The following is a 23,077-nucleotide window of genomic DNA, read 5'->3' as shown; positions in this document are numbered from 1 at the left end:
CAAAGAACGCCAGGAGCAGCACGTGGAACAACAGTGTCCTCTGCATTTACCAGGACCTAAGCCAGGAGGTGGCTTGGCGGCGAGCAGCCTTTAAGAATGTCAAGGAGGTGCCGTTCAAGAAGCGCATGAAGTTTGGTCTGCTGTTCCCGGCTCGTTTATGGGTCACGCACCAGGGTCAACACCACTACCTCTCCGAGCCTGAAGAAGCGATGGACTTTGCGAGGGATCAGGGGCTGGTCCCGAAAAGAGGCCCCACGGAGGCCCGAGGACTACCATAGGAAGGTACGCCGAATGGGCCTGGACTGCTGGTCAACGGTTTGCTGGGTCAAAGGTGCCAAGCGGAACATTTGGGACTCTTTCCTTTGTTCATGGACATTGGTTTGGGGTTTTTTTTGTTGTTGTTTGTTTTGTTTTTTCTCTTATGTTTTTGTTTTTTCCTCTTTTTTCTGTTTTTTCCTTTTTGGGCGGATTTGTACTTTTTGTGCAGCTCGCGGAGGACACTGGAACCGGCACGGCAACAAAGGGGGGCCGGTCAGCAAGGGGGGCCAAGGACGTGGGTTGGGGTTTTTTTTTTGTTTTGTTGATGTCCATGCCTTCCTGTGCCAGTGAGTTTGCTCCAGTGGGTTGGAGAGGGGGATGGGGCGCTGGGGAGTGGGGAGGAGGACAGGGAAACAATGGGAATGAGACAGGAAGGCGCCAGAGTATTGAGTCACCGGGCTAGCAGATTGGCTAGTCAGGGAGTCAGGTGGGGGGGGGGAGGAGATCACAGCCAGTGGATGGCAGGGGTGGGGGTATCGGGGGATGTTGTTAGGTGGGGGGGGGGGGGGGGGTTGTTCTGCTGATGTGGGAGGGACTTGAAATAGGCACTGGAAAGGAGGGGCACTATCCACGAGTAGGGCCGTGGAACAGCTTAGGAAGGCGAGGGGCGTGGTGTACGAGCATGGGGAAAAGGCTAGCAGACTGTTAGCGCAGCAACTTAGGAAGAGGGAGGCGGCCAGGGAAATAAGTAGAGTGATGGATGGGGAGGGGCGCAAAGTGGAGGACCCGGCAGGATTGAATAAGGTATTCCGGGACTTCTATCGCAAGCTGTATACTCCGGAGCCGCCGGAAGAACCGGAGGAGATGAAAAGGCTTCTGGACGGGTTAACATTCCCAACAGTAGATGGGGGGCGAGTGGATGAGCTGGGGCCCCCGATTAGAGTGGAGGAGGTATTGGGGGCCTAAAGGCCATGCAGTCGGGGAAAGCCCCAGGGCCGGATGGATACCTAGTAGAGTTCTATAGGAAGTTTTCTGAGCTGGTGGGCCCGGTCTTGGCGAGGGTTTTCAACGAGGCAAGGGACAGAGGGACCCTGCCGCCGACAATGTCGCAAGCCACTATATCACTGATATTGAAGCAGGGTAAAGACCCGGAGGCGTGCGGGTCCTACAGGCCAATCTCACTGATTAATGTTGACGCCAAGCTCCTGGCAACGGTACTGCCGGTTAGAATGGAGGACTGCGTACCGGAGGTGATTGGGGAGGACCAAACTGGGTTCGTGAAAGGTAGGCAGCTGGCGGCCAACCTGAGAAGATTACTTAATGTGATAATGATGCCCCCGGCGGGCAGGGAGGTGGAGGTAGTGGTGGCGATGGACGCCGAGAAGTCTTTGACCGGGTGGAGTGGGACTATCTGTGGGAGGTGCTCGGACGGTTTGGGTTCGGGGAGGGACTGGTGGATTGGATCAAATTATTATATCAGGCCCCGAAGGCCAGCGTCAGGACTAACAGAGAAGTGTCGGAGTACTTTAGGCTGTACAGAGGGACCAGACAGGGCTGCCTGCTCTCCCCGCTGCTGTTTGCGCTGGCCATAGAGCCGCTGGCGATTGCGCTGAGAGCCGCAGAGGGATGGAAGGGGATGGTGAGGGGCGGGGTAGAACATAGGGTCTCTCTTTACGCAGACGACCTGCTCCTGTACGTGTCGGACCCAGTGGCTGGGATGGGAAGTATACTGGGAATGTTGAGGAAGTTCGGCCAGTTTTCAGGATACAAATTAAATACGGCCAAGAATGAAACATTTGTGGTACAGGCAAGGGGCCAGCAGAACAGATTGAGAGGGCTACCATTTACGCTGGTTGAGGAAAATTTCCTGTATTTGGGAATCCAGGTGGCACGAGACTGGGGCAGGCTGTACAAGTTAAATTTAGCCAGGGTGGTGGAGCAAATGAAGGGAGAGTTTCGGAGATGGGATGCACTCCTGCTGTCGCTGGCAGGGAGGGTGCAGACTGTAAAGATGACAATCCTCCCTAGATTTCTGTTTGTTTTTCAGTGCCTCCCAATCTTTGTCCCACAGTCCTTCTTCAAAAGAGTTAACAGGATGATCATGAACTTTGTCTGGGCGGGAAAATCCCCGCGGGTGAAGAAGGCGATGCTGGAGAGGAACCGTAGCGAGGGGGGGCTGGCTTTGCCGAGTCTGATTAATTATTACTGGGCGGCCAACATCGCTATGATAAGGAAGTGGATGGTGGGTACGGGGTCTATCTGGGAGCGGGTGGAGGCGGCTTCGTGCAGGGGCTCCAGCTTGGCAGCCCTGGTCACGGCTCCTCTACCGCTGCCGCCGGCCAGGTACTCAACCAGCCTGGTAGTGGTGGCGACCCTGCGGATATGGGGCCAGTGGAGGAGGCATGTAGGGGAGACGGGGGCATCGGTTTGGGAGCCAATCTGCGACAACCATCGGTTTGCCCCCGGGAGTATGGATGGGGGGTTCCGAGTATGGCGGCGGGCGGGGCTGGGAAGGGTGGGCGATATGTTCCTGGAAAGGAGCTTTGCGAGTTTGAGGAGCTTGGAGGAAAAATTTGGGCTGGTAAGGGGAAATTATTTTAGGTACCTACAATTGTGGGACTTTGTTCGTAGACAGGTCCCATCTTTCCCACGCCTCCCACCAATGGGGATCCAAGACAGAATAGTCTCTAGGGGGGAAGAAGGGGAGGGTAGAGTCTCTGATATTTATAAGGTGCTCATGAGGGAGGAAGGGTCCCAGATGGAGGAACTGAAACTTAAATGGGAGTAGGAGCTAGGCGAGGAAATGGAGGACGGGCTGTGGGCAGAGGCCCTGAGTAGGGTAAATTCGACCGCAGCATGTGCCAGGCTCGGGCTGATTTAATTTAAGGTCGTTCACCGGGCCCACATGACGGTGGCTCGGATGAGCAAATTCTTTGGGATAGAGGACAAATGCGCTAGGTGCGCGGGAGGGCCAGCGAACCACGTTCACATGTTTTGGGCATGCCCTAAACTTAGGGGGTACTGGGAGGGATTTGTGGGCGTCATGTCCCGGGTGCTAAAAACAAGGGTGGCGACGGGTCCAGGGGTGGCAATTTTTGGGGTTTGGGAAGATCCGGGCGTCCAGGGGGAGAAAGAGGCCGATGTTTTGGCCTTTGCTTCCCTGATAGCCCGACGATGAATACTATTGGCGTGGAGGGACTCAAAGCCCCCGGAGACTGAGTTGTGGCTTGCGGACATGTCGAGTTTCCTGGGTATGGAAAAAATTAAGTTCGCCTTGAGGGGATCTGTTCAGGGGTTCGCCTGGAGGTGGGCAACCATTTATTGATTTCTTTGCTGGAGAGTGAGCGTCAGCAGGGGCCGGGGGGGGGGGGGGGGGGGGGGGGGGGGGGGGGGGTAGAGTAGGAGGGATAAAATGGTGGGTAGCACCGGTGGGAGAGGAGCGGGCTTGTGCAGTATGTTACGATTGAAGTATTGAATGTACGTGGATGTTTGCACATTTTTGCCTTTTTTGCTTTCTTTCTGTTGATGTCTGTAACTGTTTACAAGTCAAAAACTACCTCAATAAAATTGTTTATTTAAAAATAAGAAAAGGTAGAACTTATAATAATAACCTTTTATTAGTGTCACAAGGAGGCTTACATTAACACTGCAATGATGTTACTGTGAAAATACCCCATTCATCATACTCTGGCACCTGTCAGGTATACTGAGGGAGGATTCGACTTCCGGGCGGCGAGCGAGGAGGTCGCAGGGAGAGGGGCTCCCGCAAGCGCCAGACAAGAACAACCCCCCCCCCCGACAGGCCGGACGGCGGAAGAGGAGAAGCGGCAGCGGCAGCAGAGGAGGAGCGCCGGCAGCGGAGGAGGAGCGCCGGCAGAGGAGCGGCAGAGGAGCGGCAGCGGAGGAGCGACAGCGACAGCAGAGGAGCGGTGACGGCGGCGGCAGAGAAGAGGCAGCGACAGGGGGGCCCAGCAGCAGCAGGTCCAACCCCTCTCCCTCCCCCCCCCCCCCCCACGCGGGCCAGGAGCGGTGCGGCGGCGGCGGGCCCTCTTCTCTCTCCCCCCCCCCCCCCCCACGCAGGCCAGGAGCGGTGCGGCGGGCCCTCTTCTCTTTCCCCCCCCCCCCACGCGGGCCAGGAGCGGTGCGGCGGCGGGCCCTCTTCTCTCTCCCCCCCCCCCAAACCAGCAGCGGGGACCCCCCCCAAACCAGCAGCGGGGACCCCCCCCCCCAACCAGCAGCGGGGACCCCCCCCCCAACCAGCAGCGGGGACCCCCCCCCCCAACCTACCAGCAGCGGGACCCCCCCCCCCCCTCCCAACCAGCAGCGGGACCCCCCCCCCCTCCCAACCAGCAGCGGGGACCCCCCCCCCTCCCAACCAGCAGCGGGACCCCCCCCCCCCCACTCCCAACCAGCAGCGGGGACACCCCCTCCCCAACCAGCAGCGGGGACACCCCCCCCCCCCCAACCAGCAGCGGGGACACCCTCCCCCCCCCCAACCGGCAGCGACCACCGGCCCACTCGCCCCTCCCCCCCCCCCCTCCCCCAACTGCAGTGACCACCACGTGGCAAGGACAAAGAGACAAAGGGACTCTCTCTCTCTCTCCTGGTTGAGTGGGGAGAGAAGACAAAAGAAAAAAGAGACTTGTATTTCTGTTCTTTTTTTAAAAAAAAAACCCAAAAGAAAACTTGTAAAGAGAAAAGGGGTAAAGGAAAGGGGGGCAATAAATTAAAAAAAAAAAAATATATATATATATATATATATATAGATATATAATAATAAATAAAATAAAAATAGGGTGCGGAAAAGGGGGAAAAGAAGAACAAGGAGAGAAGAAAAGATGAAGGGGAAGGGGGAGAAAAAAATGCCAGAAGGGAGCCAAGAGAAAGGGGGCACCGGAAGTAGACGGGGCAAAGGGCAAGCCAGCTCGGGCGAACGAGTCAACACGCGAAGCGGCGGGAAGGATGTTTCGCCGCGTCCAGAAGAGCTGGACGGGCGGGCAACCTCTCCCCTGGGGTTAGAGGGGGGCGTGAATTGGAAGGAAGCCTTTGCCGAGGTGGTGAGGGAGCAGCTGCAGGCAATCAAGGCAGAGTTAAAAGCAGACGCAGAGGCCGCAGCACAGGCAGCAGTGACCAGGGCCATGTCAGGGGTGCAGCAGGTTCTGACCAGATTGGAGAAGAAAGTGGATGCCCAAGGGAAGATACTGGAAGCCCAGGGGGCAACCATTAAAGAGCTGGAGAAGGCAGCGACTGACGCGAGCGACCGGGTCATATCCCTGGAGAGGGGAATGGTGAAACTGAGTGCAACACAGGGGAGCCTGAAGGGCAGGGTAGACGACCAGGAGACCAGCTCGAGAAGGCAAAATATTAAGATAGTGGGCCTGCCAGAGGGGATAGAGGGTAGAAATCCCACAACATTCGTGGCTGCGATGCTGGGCTCCTTAGTGGGGCGGGAAACTTTTCCCACCCCACCGGAAATGGACAGAGCTCATCGGTCACTGCGCCCGAAGCCCAAGGAAGGGAAAAAACCGAGAGCAGTTATAGCCAAACTGCACCGGTACCGGGATAGGGAGACAATCCTGCGCTGGGCCAAGGAGAATAGAGCCTGCAATTGGGACGGGCACGCCATCCGAATCTACGAGGATTTTGGAGCGGACATAGCTAAGAGACGGGCGGAGTTCAACAGAGCGAAAGCAGCTCTCTATAAGAACAAAGTACGTTTTGGTATGCTGTACCCAGCAAAACTCTGGGTCACATACCAACACAAGGAATATTTCTTTACAGCCCCTGCCGAGGCGAATAGATTCGTCGAGGAGCACGGGCTGGAAAAACGCCATGGGAAGTAGGGACGAGGGGCCCATGGCAAGGAGATACGTCATGCCGACGGGGGGGTGGGGAGGGGCGAGGCAAAGCCAGCCCCCTCCCCCCTGGCAGGAACACCCAGAACGAAAAACAACCCAATGCCCAAGGGCCCGCTCCAGGTGGGAGGCCAGGCCCCGGCACGAGGGAACGGGAAGTACTGGAGAGGGGAGAGGAGAAGCGGGACAGCAACCTCCGAGAGGGGAGCCACCGTGCTAGCAGGAAAGCTAGCGAAGGGGGCGCGCAACAGAGCAGGGCCGCAGCGCACCCCCAACAGGGGGGAAGGCGCCAGGCAGGGGAGGGGGGGGATCACCCATCAAAGGTGGGAGAGCAAATGGGGACAGGAATGGGGGAGAGAGGGGCAATGGAGGGGTATACAGGGGTATCCCCGAAAGGGATAGAGCGGGGGGGGGGGGGCACTCGGGGGGAGAGAGACCAGGGAGGGGAAATGCAGGGACGAAGGGACAAAAGAGGCCAGAAAGGGAATAGGGCCACAAAGTGCCACAGACAAGGGCTCGAAACAGGGAACTGCTGCAAGCACCCACCCAGTACGGTCTGTGGGTGAAGGGGCCCCCCGGAGTGCAGGGGACTACCCGCGTGGCGGACACACAGTGGACGGCCATGGCGGGTGTCCCCGGGACAAGGGGGAACCCCGGAGCGCAGGGACCCGACCGCATGGGGAGAGCAGTGATAGTGGACATCCTGGACGGCCCTCTAACAAAGGGAAACCCCAGAGGGCAGGGGCGCGTCCACCGGACAAATATGGTTAACCCCACAGGAGCAAGGGGGCAGAAGCCCCCCACCAGAATAGTCACCTGGAACGTAAGGGGACTTAACGGCCCAGTGAAGAGATCTAGAGTCCTCACCCACCTTAGAAACATGAGGGCCGACATAGTCTTCCTCCAAGAGACGCACTTGAGGGAGCAGGACCAACTGCGGGTAAGAAAGGGCTGGGTGGGACAAACCTATCATTCCTGTTATGGGGCAAGGGCCAGGGGGGTGGCGATCCTGATTGGCAAGAGGACAATGTTTAGGGCGACAAAGACGGTTACGGACCCAGGGGGACGGTATGTCATGGTCAGCGGGGCCCTGGATGGGGCGCCGGTAGTTCTAGTTAACGTGTACGCGCCCAACTGGGACGACACGAGCTTCATCCAAAAGACCATGGCAGAAATCCCGGACATAGCGACGCACCGACTAATCATGGGGGGGGACTTCAACTGTGTACAGGACCCCAACGACGGACAGATCAAACCCCAGAACGGGGAAAACCTCAAACTTGGCAAGGGAACTCAGTCACTATATGGAGCAGATGGGAGCAGTAGACCCCTGGAGATTCGCCCACCCGGGGGAGAAAGAATTCTCTTTCTTCTCCCCAGTACACAACGTGTACACCAGAATTGACTTCTTTGTGGTGGGGAAAACGGTGCTTCCAGAGATAGACAAGGTGGAATACTCCGCAATTGTGATATCAGACCACGCTCCACACTACATGGATGTGCGGCTAGAGACGGGAAGGGCCCAGCGCCCCAAATGGAGGTTGGACGGTGCCTTACTAGCTGACAAGGCCTTCAGCGAAAGGATAGCGCAGGCCATAGCGGAGTACACGGAGATCAACCAAAACGGGGAGGTCTCACCCTCCACGTTCTGGGAAGCGCTTAAGGCCGTACTAAGGAGGGGAAATCATAGCCTACAAAGCGCAAAGAGATAGGGAGGAAAGGGTGGCTAGGCAGAAGCTGGTCGACTCCATACTGGAGGTAGACCATAAATACTCCGAGGCCCCGACTGTAGAACTCCTGGCGGAGAGAAAAGAATTACAAAGGAACTTTGACCTGCTCTCCACCAGGAAAGCAGTACATCAACTCCGCCAGGCACGCGGGGCCCTATACGAACACGGAGACAAAGCCAGCCGCCTGTTGGCCCACCAGCTGAGAAAGCAGGCAGCCAGCAGAGAAATTGCACAAATCAGAGATACCAGAGGCACGTTGGAAACAGAACCAGAGAGGATTAACAAAACTTTCAAGGCCTTCTACCAAGAGCTGTACACCTCAGAGCCCCCAACGGGGAAGGCTGGGATGAACCGGTTTCTTGACGGACTGGACATACCAGTTGTGGGAGAGGGCAGAAAACGGGATCTGGAAGCACCACTAGCACTGGGAGAGATCATGGAGAGCATTAGCTCTATGCAGGCGGGGAAGGCGCCGGGACCGGACGGATTCCCGGCGGACTTCTACAAAAAATTTGCGACAGCGCTGGCCCCGCACCTGCGGGAGATGTTCACAGACTCGCTAGCTAGGGGCACGTTGCCACCCACGTTAGCACAGGCCTCAATCTCGCTGATACCTAAGAAAGACAAAGACCCAACGGAATGTGGGTCATACAGACCCATATCTCTGCTGAATGCAGACGCCAAAATACTGGCCAAAATCCTAGCCAAAAGGCTAGAAGACTGTGTACCTGAGGTGGTCACAGAGGACCAGACGGGCTTTGTCAAAGGTAGACAGCTTACCGCGAACATCAGGCGCCTGCTGAACGTGATAATGACCCCCTCCGGGGAGAGAACACAAGAGGTGATCGTCTCCCTGGACGCAGAAAAGGCCTTCGACAGAGTCGAGTGGAAATACCTCATAGAGGTACTGGAGCGGTTCGGGCTTGGAACAGGGTTCACCGCTTGGGTAAAGCTCCTGTACAACGCTCCCATGGCGAGTGTACAGACCAACAATACCAACTCCCAATACTTCCAGCTGCACAGGGGCACCAGACAAGGATGCCCACTGTCCCCGCTGCTGTTCGCACTAGCAATTGAACCGCTAGCAATCGCGCTCAGGGCAGCAAAAAATTGGAGGGGGATCCGAAGGGGAGGTAGAGAGCACAGAGTCTCACTCTATGCGGATGATCTGCTCCTCTATATCTCGGACCCACAAAGCAGCATGGACGGAATCATCGCGCTCCTGAAAGAGTTTGGAGCCTTCTCGGGCTACAAACTCAACATGAGCAAAAGTGAGATCTTCCCAGTACACCCGCAAGGGGGGGGGGGGGGGGGGGGGGGCAGCACTAAAGGGGCTGCCGTTCAAACAAGCCCGACATAAATTCCGCTACCTGGGGATCCAAATAGCCCATGACTGGAAAGGGATCCACAAATGGAACCTCACCAGCCTGACGGAGGAAGTTAAAAAGGACCTGCAAAGATGGAACACACTCCCGCTCTCCCTCGCGGGGAGAGTTCAGACGATCAAAATGAACGTACTGCCCAGGTTCCTCTTCCTGTTTAGATCCATTCCGATCTACATCCCCAAGGCCTTTTTCAAAGCGCTGGACAAACTCATCATGGCGTTCGTATGGGGGGTTAAAAATGCTAGGATCCCAAAGAAGGTCTTACAAAAAACAAAAACCAGGGGAGGGTTAGCCCTCCCGAATCTACAATTCTACCACTGGGCAGCAACAGCCGAGCGAGTAAGGGGATGGATCCAGGAGCCAGAAGCTGAGTGGGTGCGTGCGGAGGAGGCCTCCTGCGTGGGAACCTCCCTCCGGGCCCTCGCCACGGCAGCACTCCCATCCCCACCCAAAAAAACACTCCAGCAGCCCAGTGGTGACAGCCACCCTCCAATCCTGGAACCAACTGCGGCAGCAACTTGGCCTGACCAAAATGTCGAACAGGGCTCCCATCTGCAACAACCATAGGTTCACACCAGCACTGACTGACGCCACCTTCAAAAGGTGGAGACAGGACGGGGGGACACTGACAGTCAGGGACCTATACACGGACGACAGGATCGCAACACTGGACGAACTGACAGAGAAATTTCAGCTAGCTGGGGGGAACGAGCTACGGTACCTGCAGCTCAAAAACTTCCTACGAAAGGAGACAAGGACGTACCCACAACCGCCACGACAGACACTACTGGAAGACCTACTGGACGCAAGTATCCTAGAGAAAGGGAACTGTAGTGACATGTATGACCAACTGGTAGATAGGGACGACACCGTACTGGACGCAACAAGGAGGAAATGGGAGGACGACCTGGGGATGGAGATAGGGTGAGGACTCTGGAGCGAAGCACTGCATAGGGTCAACTCCACCTCCACGTGCGCAAGGCTCAGCCTGACGCAACTAAAAGTGGTACATAGAGCCCACTTAACAAGAACCCGTATGAGTAGGTTCTTCCCGGAGGTGGAAGACAGATGTGAACGGTGCCAAAGAGGCCCGGCCAACCACGCCCACATGTTCTGGTCTTGCCCCAGACTCGTGGAGTACTGGACAGCCTTCTTCGAGGTTATGTCCAAAGTGGTGGGAGTGAGGGTGGAGCCATGCCCGATAGTGGCGGTCTTCGGGGTTTCAGAACAGCCAGATCTATTCCTGGGGAGGAGGGCGGACGCCCTTGCCTTTGCCTCCCTGATCGCCCGCCGTAGAATCCTGTTTGGCTGGCGGTCAGCAGCACCGCCCAGAGCTGCGGACTGGCTGTCCGACCTCTCGGAATCTCTCCAAATGGAGAAAATCAAATTTGCCATCCGAGGGTCGGACGATGGCTTCCACAGAACGTGGGAGCCATTCATGCAACTGTTCCGGGACCTATTTGTGGCCAATGTACAAGAGGAAGAATAGTCGGGGGAAGGTAGCGGGAGGGGGGGGGGGGGGGCTACAGGTTCGTTACGGGGGTTCGATGGCTAGCCAAGGCCCAAAACCAAACTAAATAACATGTTGAGGGGGGGGGGGGGGGGGGGGGGGGGCGCAGTTACTACTACGAAGATGCTTACCTGTAAATATGTATGTTAATTTTTGCGTGTTTGTTTTTTTTTCTCTCCTAACAATTTGTAATTTGTTCAATATAAAATATGAAAACTGAATAAAAACATTTAAAAAAAAAAAGGTATACTGAGGGAGAATTCAAAAATGGTTGAGAAATGAAATAGTCAGGGAAGGTGTTAGGAATTGAGGAAAATATTAAGATTAAAAAATGAAATTGGGATCAAATAAAATAAAATGAAAGGAGATTGATAAATGCAACTGTGTGAAAGGATGAGAACAAAGAATAATACAGAACAAGAATAGGCCCTTCGGCCCTCCAAACCTGCACCGATCACGTGTCCTATCTAGACCTGCCTGTATCCTTCTATACCCAGTCTGTTCATCCAGATAAGTCTTAAAGGTCGCTAACATATCTGCCTCAACCACTTCACTTGGTAGTGCATTCCAGGCCACCACCACCCTGTGTAAAAAGCTTCCCCCGCACATCTCTATTGAGCCTGTCCCCCCTCACCTTGAACTTGTGCCCCCTTGTAATTATCATTTCCGCCCTGGGAAAAAGCCTCCAACTGTTTACCCTATTGACACCCCTTATTATTTTATAAACTTCTATCAGGTAACCCCTCCGCCTCCGTCTCTTTAGGGAGAACAATCCCAGTTTATTCAATCTCTCCTCATAGCTAATACCCTCCATACCAGGTAAACCATTTCTATACTCTCTCCAAAGCCTCCAGGTCGTTCTGGTAGTGTGGTGACCAGAATTGGACACGGTATTCCAAATGTAGCCTAACCAATGTTCTATATAATTGTAACATAATTTGAGCTTTTATACTCTATACCCTGTCATAGTCATAGAGTCATAGAATTTACAGTGCAGAAGGAGGCCATTCAGCCCATCGAGTCTGCACCGGCCCTTACAAAGAGCACCCTACTGATGCCCACGTACCTCCCCAATCCCCATAACCCAGTAACCCCCACTTAACATGTTTTGGACACTCAGGGCAATTTAGCATGACCAATCCACGTAACCCGCACATCTTTGGACTGTGGAAGGAAACCGGAGCACCCGGAGGAAACCCACGCAGATACGGGGAGAACGTGCAGACTCCGCACAGTGACCCAGCCAGGAATTGAACCTGGAGCTGTGAGGCAACTGTGCTAACCACTATGCTACCATGCTGCCCTTGTATAGTCCTATAAAGGCAAGCATGCCATATGCTTTCTTTACCACCATTTCCATTTGTGCTGCCATTTTAAGGATCTGCGGACCTGCACGCCGAGATCTCTCTTGAGAAGACTTGAGATGTGAATACTGGTGAGAAAAGCAAGTATTTACCTATGTTCTTGGGGGGAAACAATGGTGTGTAAAACAGGTGACTTCAAAGTTGAGAGATAAGGGAATTGGCACTTATATGCTAACAGTCGTATCCAGAGGGTGGGTAACATCAAGGGGAAAAATGATATGTCCATAATATGTTTAATAGTATAATGAAAAACTGAAATGAAAATCGCTTATTGTCACGAGTAGGCTTCAATTAAGTTACTGTGAAAAGCCCCTAGTCGCCACATTCCGGCGCCTGTCCGGGGAGGCTGGTACGGGAATTAATTTTAAAATTAATTAATTTTTATATAGAAAAAGATAATGGTGTTGTCACACAGGGAGCCTGTGGAATTTTAAAACACAGGAGGTGGGGCTCGATAGGTTGAGAACCCTTGCCTTATAACTAAACAACAGAACACAACTGATCCCAGAGGCTGACAATCACTCAGCTCCATGGGTTAGAACAAAGACAAATATCCTGGAACTTGTCAACTGGTCACTTCCTCGGCAATGTTTAAGGACAATTTAAGGGACTTAAAAGAGTCTGCATTTGAGTCGGGCTGGAGGGAGTGGTTGCAGCTATAAGACAGGATTTCCCTCTTGAATGCCTCTGGTTTGCAGGCAGGATTAAGCCTTTTAGTGTGTTAGTCCCCTAGCAGCAGGAATTTCCTTCACCTACCACCCTTGGCACTGACAAAAATCTTCTTGCGATCCTGCAAACAATATTCAAATTAGACTGACCCTGGGAAACCTGGTAAGTGGAGATGATTCCAAATTTTTATTTCCTAAATCTATGTTGTCTTTATTTGTTTAACTTGAACTATCTAATAATGTACAACCCAGTGTGGCGGTGGTGAGGTGAGTGGGATATACATAAGCCAGCTGCATGCTGAGGCATCACACACACTGATGACCACCAGAACGTAATTGGAACAGGAGTAGGCCATTTAACCCCTCATGTTTGTTCCACCATTCAATGTCATCATGGCTTATATCTCCATGGACCCACCTTTGCCCCAGAAATCTATCAATCAACCAACCTCTGTTTTCAAATTAACAATCGATCGGGCAGTGGAGCACTATTGCCTCCCAATCCCAGGTCACTGTCTGTGTGGAGTTTGTATGTTCTCCCCATGACTGCGTGGGTCACCCCCACAACACAAAAAGATGTGCAAGATAGGTGAATTGGCCACGCTAATTTGCCCCTTAATTGGAAAAAAGAATTGGGTACTCTAAATTTTTCTTTTAATTAACCATCAATTGAGCATTAATTGCCATTTATAGAAGGGAGCACTAAACTTCCACCACCCTTTGTGTAGGAAGGTTCCCAAACTTTACTCCTGAAAGGTCTGACTATATCCCATGCATTACACTCTGTATCTATGGGAAATGATTTATTTTTATTGCCTTATCTGCTCTCTTTAATATCTCAAATTTTGATCAAATCACTCCTTGGCTTTCTAAATTCTTGCCCATACAAACCTAACTTGCAATCTCGCCTCATAATTCAACACTTTAAGTTGAGGTATCATTCTGGTAAATGTACTCTGCTCTCTCTGAAAGACCAATATAGCTTTCGCAGCATGTGGCTCCCAAAACTGATCACAGTCATCCAAGCCTGGTCTCTTACCTGGTATATGGCCTGTATACTGAGGCATCATTCCCATTTCTGAGGGATAAATGTGCCTAATCCGGGGCAGGGTTTCACCCTCTGATACTGAGTTCCCAGTCAGACATTTTGACTTATTACCCATCTGATTGAATTCGATCAAGGCACAGTTAGTAATGGTCGGATAGTTGCTTCCAAGCAAAAATTGCACACGGGGAACATGTCCTTTATACCCTGTAAAGCACACAATGGGCAGCTTAAACACAGTAGTTAAGTGAGCAATTAATAAATTGTCTGTCCTTAAAACAGTCTTGTAGTATCTTGGAAGACCTTATGGCTTATTGTTTGAGTGAAGTAGTGCACAGTCTTACTGGAGCATTCTGAAATACAATGTTTATATTCAGAATTTTTGAAGCTCATTCATTTTACGTATATGCATAATTTAAATAAAATTATAGATTTTGAGGGAAGTTTTAAAGAAGTCTAGGATCATAGCAATCGAGGGCCAAGGTAAGTGGGAATCTGTCGAACTCTGGCACATGAAACTTGATAACTCCCAGGCTTCAGCTACAAGATCAGAGTCAGTCTTTGGCCCAAACTTATCAATACAACTGATGCAGTTGGTGGACAGGTGTGGGATTTTAGGTGGCAGGAGGTAAATGTTTGTGTGTCATTTGTTTGGCGTTGCAATTTAAAATGACACGAAGCAAGGCAGAGATCTGAGGCAAATTCCCCTGTTCCATTACCTTCATTTCCATTGGGTGGAGGGAGGTGTTAAAATCCCCCCCATTATTTCTGTACGCATTTCCTGCACTCATGTTGTTAAATTTTTATCACATTCCTGTGTCAGATTTTCACCATTATACTGTAATACCGTCCACACTTACAATGTTTTTCTCCTATGTAAACCTGTCACAATAATCAACTGCAAAACCGAGGTCCACTGGCCCTCTGTGGCCAATCTTGAACAGTTTCTTCCAGTTTGGCCACATTGATTTCTGTACAGGTACATTTTTAAATTATTTTTTCAGATTATTTAGATAGTTTTTGGAGTTCATTTTGAAATGTTTTGTATTTTTTCTCCTTTTATGGATCCATTTTCCACCTCTTACGCTGCCAAAATTACAGTAAAAGAGTTGGAGATACTCTGGCAAAATGCATCATTACTACTTTACTGACTCTGAAACCCCTGACTCTTAACGGAAAAGCGTGCTGATGGATTATTGCTAGTGTCCATCCAGTAAAGCTGCCCGAGGGACAGCAGAACCCTATTTCTTAGGTTGTTAGTCTTTTCCTTCATCCACCCTTGCTCGTCAACTCCTTGTCCATCCCCATCTATTTGTCATAATATACATCCAGGTATATGATGGTGTGCAGACAGGCAGTGACTGACACACAGGACGACCAGTGAGCACACAGAACACAGCAGCCAATCACCAGACAGGACACGACTACTATAAAGCCAGAGGGCACCAGTTTTCCCGCTCTCTCGGGATCCAGCCTCTGAGACAGTCAGAGCTCGTGAGCAGCAACTAGAACAAACACCATATGGTAGTAAAACAGTCTGGTCAGGTTAGCCTCAGGTCTCCAGTCAAGTCAGCATAGTGTCAACCCACAGTTAAGCATGTTTTATAGTTAGTTGTTCAATAAAATCGTGTTGCATTTCTTCAAGTGTTGGAAGCCTGTCTCTCTCTCTCTACTGCATCAAATGCAGTCCACGTAGACCCAGCTTACCCAACACATCACTATTGACCATTAACCTCTTCTCCTTCACATCCACACCTCACCCTCTCTCTAACCTCCTGCTCACCCCCACCTTTTCTGTGGCCTATTCATCCATTCACTCTATTCTGTCCCCGGGCCCTCACATCTCTCTGGTTCTTACCCGCTCTCTGCTTTTCCACCTTTGTTTAGTTGATGATTAGCTCATCGCTTATACGTGCGAGACAGAGGGAGCGACAAGGAGATGAAAGTGAAAAATGACAGTCAGATTGTTTCCTCTCTCATGGTAATTGGATTTTATAGAAAGAAAGTTGAACATTGAAATCAAAATGACCGGGAGGTAAATTTTACTCTCATCTATATCAAATCATCTGCCATTATATATCTGAAATTAAAAGCCTAAAGATAACCACAAAACCATAGTCGATTGTCGTAAAAACCTCTGGTTCACTATTGTCATTTTAGGGAAGGAAATGTCATCCTTTCCCAGTCAGGCCTTCATGTGATTACAGATCCACAGCAATGTGGTTAACTGCCCTCTGGCCTAGCAAGTCGCTCAGTTCAAGGGCAATTAGGGATGGACAAATGCTGGCCCAGCCAGTGACCCCCACATCTTATAAATGAGCAAAAGAAAGATCCACACCAATGTGGTTGACTCTAAGCTGCCCTCTGAAGTAGCCCAGCAAGCCATTTAATTCAAGGACAGATAAGGATGAACAATAAATGCTGGGATGGGACATCAATGCTGAGAAAGAATGGCATTGCAAATGTCAGCACAGGGGGCAGCATGGTAGCATAGTGGTTAGCACAGTTACTTCACAGCTCCAGGGTCCCAGGTTCGATTCCCGGCTGGGTCACTGTCTGTGCGGAGCTCTGCACGTTCTCCCCGTGTCTGCATGGGTTTCCTCCAGGTGCTCTGGTTTCCTCCCACTGTCCAAAGATGTGCGAGTTAGGTGGATTGGCCCATGCCCCTTAGTGTCCAAAAAACGTTAAGTAGGGGTTACTTAACATAGCCTCTCCCTGTTCCTCACCTCGCTATTAAGTGCCACGTGCTAGCGAGGTAAGGAACAGGGAGAGAGTGCAGTTAAACATGTGGCTACAGGGAGGGTGTAGGAGGGAGGGTTTCAGTTACTTGGATAATTGGAGCACATTCTGGGGAAGGTGGGACCTGTACAAACAGGACGGGTTACACCTGAACCAGAGGGGCACCAATATCCTGGGAGGGAAAATTGCTACAGCTCTTCGGGGGGGTGGGGGGTGGTTTAAACTAATTTGGCCGGGAGGTGGGAAACTGATTTGTAGTCCAGGAGATGGTGTTCCTGGAGTTCAGGAAGTTGAGGGTAGTGCATTACTGAGGAAGGTACCAAGCTCACAAGAGTGGACCTGCAGGCATGAAGGTGGTTTGCAGCGTGTCTACTTCAATGCGAGGAGCATCAGGAATAAGGTGAGCTTGAAGCATGGATTGGTACCTGGGACTACGATGTTGTGGCCATTACGGAGACGTAGATAGAACAGGGGCATGAATGGTTGTAGGAGGTTCCGGGGTTTAGATGTTTCTGTAAACTTAGGGAAGGTGTAAAAGAGGTGGAGGAGTAGCATTGTTAATCAAGGATAGTATCATGGCTGCAGAAAGGCAGTTTGAGGAGGATCTGTCTACTGAGGTATTGTGGGCTGAAGTTAGAAATAGAAAAGGAGCGGTCACTTTGTTAGGAGTTTTCTATAGGCCCCCAAACAGTAACAGAGATGTGGAGGAAAAGATTGCAATGCAGATTTTGGCTAGGTGCGGTAGTCACAGGGTAGTTGCCATGGGTGACTTTATCTTTCCAAATATTAATATGAACCACTATAATTCGAATAGTTTGAATGGGGCTGTTTTCATCCAGTGTGTGCAGAAGGGTTTCCTCACACAATATGTGGATAGACCGACAAGAGGCAGGGCAACATTGGATTTGGTACTGGGTAATTAACCGGGCCAAGTGTTAGATTTGGTTGTGGGAGAGCACTTTGGAGATAGTGGCCACAAATCGGTGACTTTCACTATAGCAATGGAGAGGGATAGGAACATATGGCAGGGCAAGGTTTATAACTGGGGGAAGGGTAATTACAATGCGATTAGGCAAGAATTGGGGAGCATAAGATGGAAACAGCAACTGTCAGGGATAGGCACAATTGAGATGTGGAGCTTGTTCAAGGAGCAAATACTGCGTGTCCTTGATATGTATGTCCCTGTCAGGCAGGGAGGAAATGGTCGAGTGAGGGAACCATGGTTTACAAAAGAGGTTGAATGTCTTGTCAAGAGGAAGAAGGGGGCTTATGTAAGGATGAGAAAACAAGGTTCAGTTAGGGCACTTGAGGGATACAGGATAGCTAGGAAGGAGCTCAAGAAAGGGTTTAGGAGAGCTAGAAGGGGGCTTGAGAAGTCCTTGGTGGGTAGGATCAAGGAAAACCTCAAGGCTTTTCACACTTATGTGAGGAATAAAAGAATGACCAAGGTGAAGTTAGGGCCGGCCAAGGGCAGTAGTGGGAACGTGTGCATGGAATCAGAAGATATAGGAGAGGCCCTAAATGAATACTTTTCTTCAGTGTTCACAAAGGAGAGGGGCCATGTTGTTGAGGAGGACAGTGTAATACAGGGTGGTAGGCTGGAGGAGGTAGATATTCGGAAGGAAGTTGTGTCAGAAATTTTGAGAAGCCTGAGGATAGATAAGTCCCCTGGGCATGATGGGATTGTGGTGAATGTATTCACCTAAGTATGAACTGTCTGTATAGTGCTGTGACTTATGACCTGGAAATGATAATACGGTCTACTTCCAGGTACTGTACTGGAACATCGGTGGACTCCGTCTCTGGCTCTGCCCTCCCCGGGGCGATATATAGACCGGCCATCTGTGGGAAGGATGTGGAACTGCTGTACAGTTCTATGTTCTACTGGGTTAAGGGGATGGGGTAGATACGTGGGCTTCAGTAGGTTGCTCTTTGTAAGAGCTGGTGCAGACTCGATGGACCGAATGGCCTCCTTCTGCACTGTAAATTTTATGATTCTATGATCTATGATAAGTTTTCAAAATTCTAAAACGTTAAGATCCTCCCCTTCCCTCCTGCTCTCACAGCCACCAGCAGTGCCTGACCCCTCCCTGGATGAAGTGTCCCTTATTTTATTTCATAAGAGCTGGTCACCCTGGAGATGGGAAATGAGGGAAAGAGGGTAACAGGTTGAAGGTAGTGAAACATAGAAAATAGGAGCAGAAGGCCATTCGGCCCTTCGAACCTGCTCCGCCATTCATTGTGGTCCTGGATGATCATCCAACTCAATAGCCTGATCCCACATTCCCCAATATCCTTTGGTCCCCTTCGCCCCATGAATTATATCTAATTCTTGAAAACATGCAATGTTTTGGCCTCAAATGCTTTGTGTGGTAGCAATTTCCACAGGCTCACCACTCTGGGTGAAGGACATGTCTCTCACCAGCCATCCCTGAGGAATGAGTGGTAGGGGCTGGTTTAGCTCACTGAGCTAAATCGCTGGTTTTAAAAGCAGGCCAGCAGCACGGTTCGATTCCCGTACCAGCCTCCCCGGACAGGCACTGGAATGTGGCGACTAGGGGCTTTTCACAGTAACTTCATTGAAGCCTACTCGTGACAATAAGCGATTTTCATTTCATTTCATTCCAGAGTGGAGGAATGGGTGGAAGGTTAAAGCTGAGAGATGAATCAAGGTGATGGAGGATACAAGGTAGAGCAGGTACAGAGATGAGAGAAAATAAAGGGAATGGGTGGCAGGGGTACGGGTAGGTTCCATGTTGATGGAAGGAAGCATGAGGGATTTGGTGAGGGGATGGATAAGGAACCATCACTCACTGAGTGCAACATTTTACCTGTGGCCCTGCACTCCAAATCGACTCTGCAGCCAAAGTGGCTCCTTTCCCCGCCACATCATGCCTGGAGTACCAAATAGTGAGTTAAAGAGGGAAAGCAGCATAAGAGAAAAGAGAGACATGAGCAGAAAAGAGAGAAACATAAACAACAGAAGGATCTAAGAATTGCAACAGTTCCCATGCAGCCGAATCTCCAAGAGGGGGGAGTGTATGGAAAAAGTAATGCTATACTGAGGCATCTTGTACTGTGTCTAACACAGTCCTGTTTTAGACCAGCTCACTTAAGTTAGCCCATGGGCCCTACTTCCAGGGACAGTAGAGTCCAGTGCCACATTAGGTGGTGAATCTATCCAATAGGTTATCAGGACAGTCTCTAAAGGTTCAATGCCACTTCAATCCTCAGTACCACACTAATGTTGCACTGATCAATATAACACAAATGCTTACTTATACTTACTATTACGATTGTGCAAATATGAACCTTTCATACTCACCTGAAATAAAATGTTTATTCGGGTCTTCATTTTGCATGAAGTATGGAGAGGTCAGTACTTTGTACGGATGCAACGAGTGATAAGGAACAGGATTGGCAGTAATTACCTTAAGAGGTGTCTTATAATTGACTGTTAAAAGCTGAGAAGAGAGAAGAAAATATTAGTTCCAAGTGAAAACCCCATCAAAAGAACACCTGGCGAACTGGGTGTTACTGCAAACAAACCATCAGCCTCCAGCCTACTTATGTGCATCAGTTACTAAAGATAGTAAATATAAAAGTTATCAAAGCAATAAGAAGTTCGCTAAATTTGGAAGCACTTTCTGAGAAATGGATAAACGGTTCAATCATTTCAATAGGTCAAAAGACGATCAAGAAGTCTATGAGATGGCAGAGCTCATTAAGGGGCCGTTAAAGAGTATTCAAGAAGGGGAAATCATGATTAAAGGACCAGCTGGAGCTTTTGATACTATCATGGTGAATAAATGGATAACAATGTGTGTCAAAATAAAGAAAAGCTGTAAATTTGAAACAAAACTGTCATGATATACACTCATGCACATAATGAGATACAGACAGGCAGTGGCAGACACCCAGTACAGCCAATCAACACACAGGACAGGACACAACCAATCACCAGACAGAACACTGGAGGGTGGTCTCCCACTATAAAACACACGAGGCATCAACACTCTGCCTCTTTCCACTGGTGACAACTGTAGTGACAGTCAGGGTGTATATATCAGTTAGCACCTTCTACACGTGGCTCAGAGCTAGTCTGGTCTAGTTAGTTATAGTAAGCACGCTTAGATTAGTAGTGTCAAACCCACAGCGAACTGTGTGCTCCGCTTAACAAGTTCAATAAAGCGTATTGAACTTACATCAAAGTTTGGAGTCTACTTTCAAGTACAACTGCATCCAGTTGCAGTCCGTGTTATCCCAGGGGGATTAACACGGCAAAAACCAGAAAATATCCAGGTCAAGCATCTTCTGTACTGAGCAAAGGCATATTAATGTTTCAAATTTCCTCTGCTCAAAACCTTAGAGCGGAATCTAAATTTAGTGATGGGCTTGGAAGTCGGAGTGATTCCTGTTGGCACTGTTCAGCTCATCGCTGATGCATCCGTGGGGAGCATGGTGAATCCTATGGTAGGGGTGAGCAGCAAGTAGCCTCCCTCCCAGTACCTCAAGGGATTGAAGGTTAGAATTATCTATTTAAAGGGTTTCTGGACTTCATCCCTTAGCCTGCCTCTCATGTCTAGCCTCTGCTTGACCTTTCCACCCTACCTCCCTCTTCCAACCTTGGTGCAGTTAGTACTACCGGCACCCAATATTAGTGAAGTATTGAGTGGTCGCAAGAAGGCGAAAGCAGCATCTACGGACTACAAAATTGTGGAAGAAATGAAACTGGACAGGTGCACATCACTTTTATATACAATTGTAAAACTAAATGCTATAATTTCCTGCCGTCAGAGAACATGGGCGGGATTCTCTGATCCTGAGGCTAAGTGTTGACGCCGTCGTAAATGCCGTTGCGTTTTACGACGGTGTCAACAGGCTCCCAGGAGCAGCGATTCTTCGCCATACAGGGGGCCAGCGAGGCACTGGAGCAACTCGCGCAGCTCCAGCTGCTGATACCGGCGTCAAATGGGTACCGCGGGTCTGCGCATGCGCGCTGCGACCGGCCCGAACTCGCTCATGCGCGCTAGTATCCTTCTCCACGTCGGCCCCAACGCAACATGGCGTAGAGCTACAGGGGCCCGGCGCAGAATAAAAAAGGCCCCCACCAGAAGCCAGCCTGCCGATCGGTAGGCCCCGATCGCGGGCCAGGCCACGGTGGAGGACCCCCCGGGTCGAACCCCCCTCCCCCCCACAGGTTGGACGCCGAGATCCCACCAGGTAGGACCACATGTGAATGGCGCCGGTTGGACTTGGCCTATCTCGGCGGCCACTCGGCCCATCCCGTGCAAAGAAATGCTAGGGGGGACTGCGTAGAGTGGCCCCCGACCAGCGCCGCGCCGACCACGCCGGCGCCAATGGCACCAATTCTCCGGTCACTGGAGAATCGGCAGACTGGCGTCGGTGTGGCGTCCCGTGAATCCCCCCCCCCCCCCCCCCCCCCCCCCCCCCCCCCCCCCCCCCCCCCCCCCCCCGGCGATTCTTTGACCCAGCCCGGGATTAGAGAATCCCGTCCCATAATTTTGCAGGGGAACTTAATTCCCACAAAGTGTCCTTTTTATGAGCATGCACGACATGCTAATCCATGCAAAAGAACTTCCTGAAATTGTTTGTTGGAAATCTCAACTCTCCTTTAATCTGCCTTGAAAGTCCCAAGAACAAAATTCCCACAGTTTATTCTAATGTCGGTTAACTGATTTTTGGCCTCACACCAAATTACGATCCTTCTCCCAACATGCTTCCTGCTGCTGGCAGAATCGAAATAATCCCCCCTTATTCATTTCTCTTCACTGCAAGAATGTTATCAATTTAAACTTTCCAAATGCTTTTGATAGCATTCCACATTAGAGATTAGTGGCTAATCATTTGATAGGGTAAAATACAAATGGAAATTTGAATCACAAATTGGAATGTGTATCCACATTCCAATTTGTATCCACAAATAAGAAATGTTTAAGCATATAGGAGTGTCGTAGCCAAAGCCATCAATCCATTTTTAAAATATTTTTTAAATTCTCCTCCTTTTTCACATTTTCTCCCAAATGTACACCCAACAATAATCAGTAACGAGTGTAATGTCAATCCCCATATCAATAAAACGATTGGCCCGCATGTTAACGTAAACAAATGACAAAAATGAATCAGGAATGCCTCATAGTCACTATTAACACATACAGTCCCCAGCCCCCAACCCCCCCCTAATGTTCGATGTGATCCAATTCTCGAAAGTGCATAATGAATATCGCCCATGAATTGTAGAACCCCTGCATCCTTCAACTCAGTTCAAATTTGACCTTTTCAAGCGTCAAGAATTCCAACAGTTCCCCCCGCCATGTCAGGGCACAGGGTGGAGAGGTTGATCTCCACCCTAACAGGATCCGCCTTCGGGCGATCAACGAGGTGAAGGCTACAACATCTGCCTCCTCGCCAGTTTCCAACCCCGGCTGGTCCGACACCCTAAATAAGGCCTCCTGAGGGCCTGGGTCCAGTTTCACATGCACCACTTTAGAGATTACCCTAA

The 23,077-nt window shown here is 50.7% G+C and overlaps 1 protein-coding gene across 1 annotated transcript in view; it reads right to left on the bottom strand.

Moving 5' to 3' along the window:
* The window catches only part of LOC119962733 (protein FAM166B-like), a 52,320-nt gene that overhangs the window by 4,525 nt on the left and 24,718 nt on the right, over nt 1-23,077 (bottom strand). Inside the window, exons 4-5 of the mRNA XM_038790722.1 lie at nt 19,880-20,018; nt 13,810-14,022 (exon numbers count right to left, since the gene is read on the bottom strand). Of these exons, the coding sequence (XP_038646650.1) occupies nt 13,810-14,022; nt 19,880-20,018 (352 nt within the window). The remainder of the gene's footprint in view (nt 1-13,809; nt 14,023-19,879; nt 20,019-23,077) is intronic.

The sequence above is a fragment of the Scyliorhinus canicula genome, chromosome 3 (assembly GCF_902713615.1).
Source record: "Scyliorhinus canicula chromosome 3, sScyCan1.1, whole genome shotgun sequence".
Classification (NCBI taxonomy): domain Eukaryota; kingdom Metazoa; phylum Chordata; class Chondrichthyes; order Carcharhiniformes; family Scyliorhinidae; genus Scyliorhinus; species Scyliorhinus canicula.
This window is presented reverse-complemented; position numbering and strand designations above follow the sequence as displayed.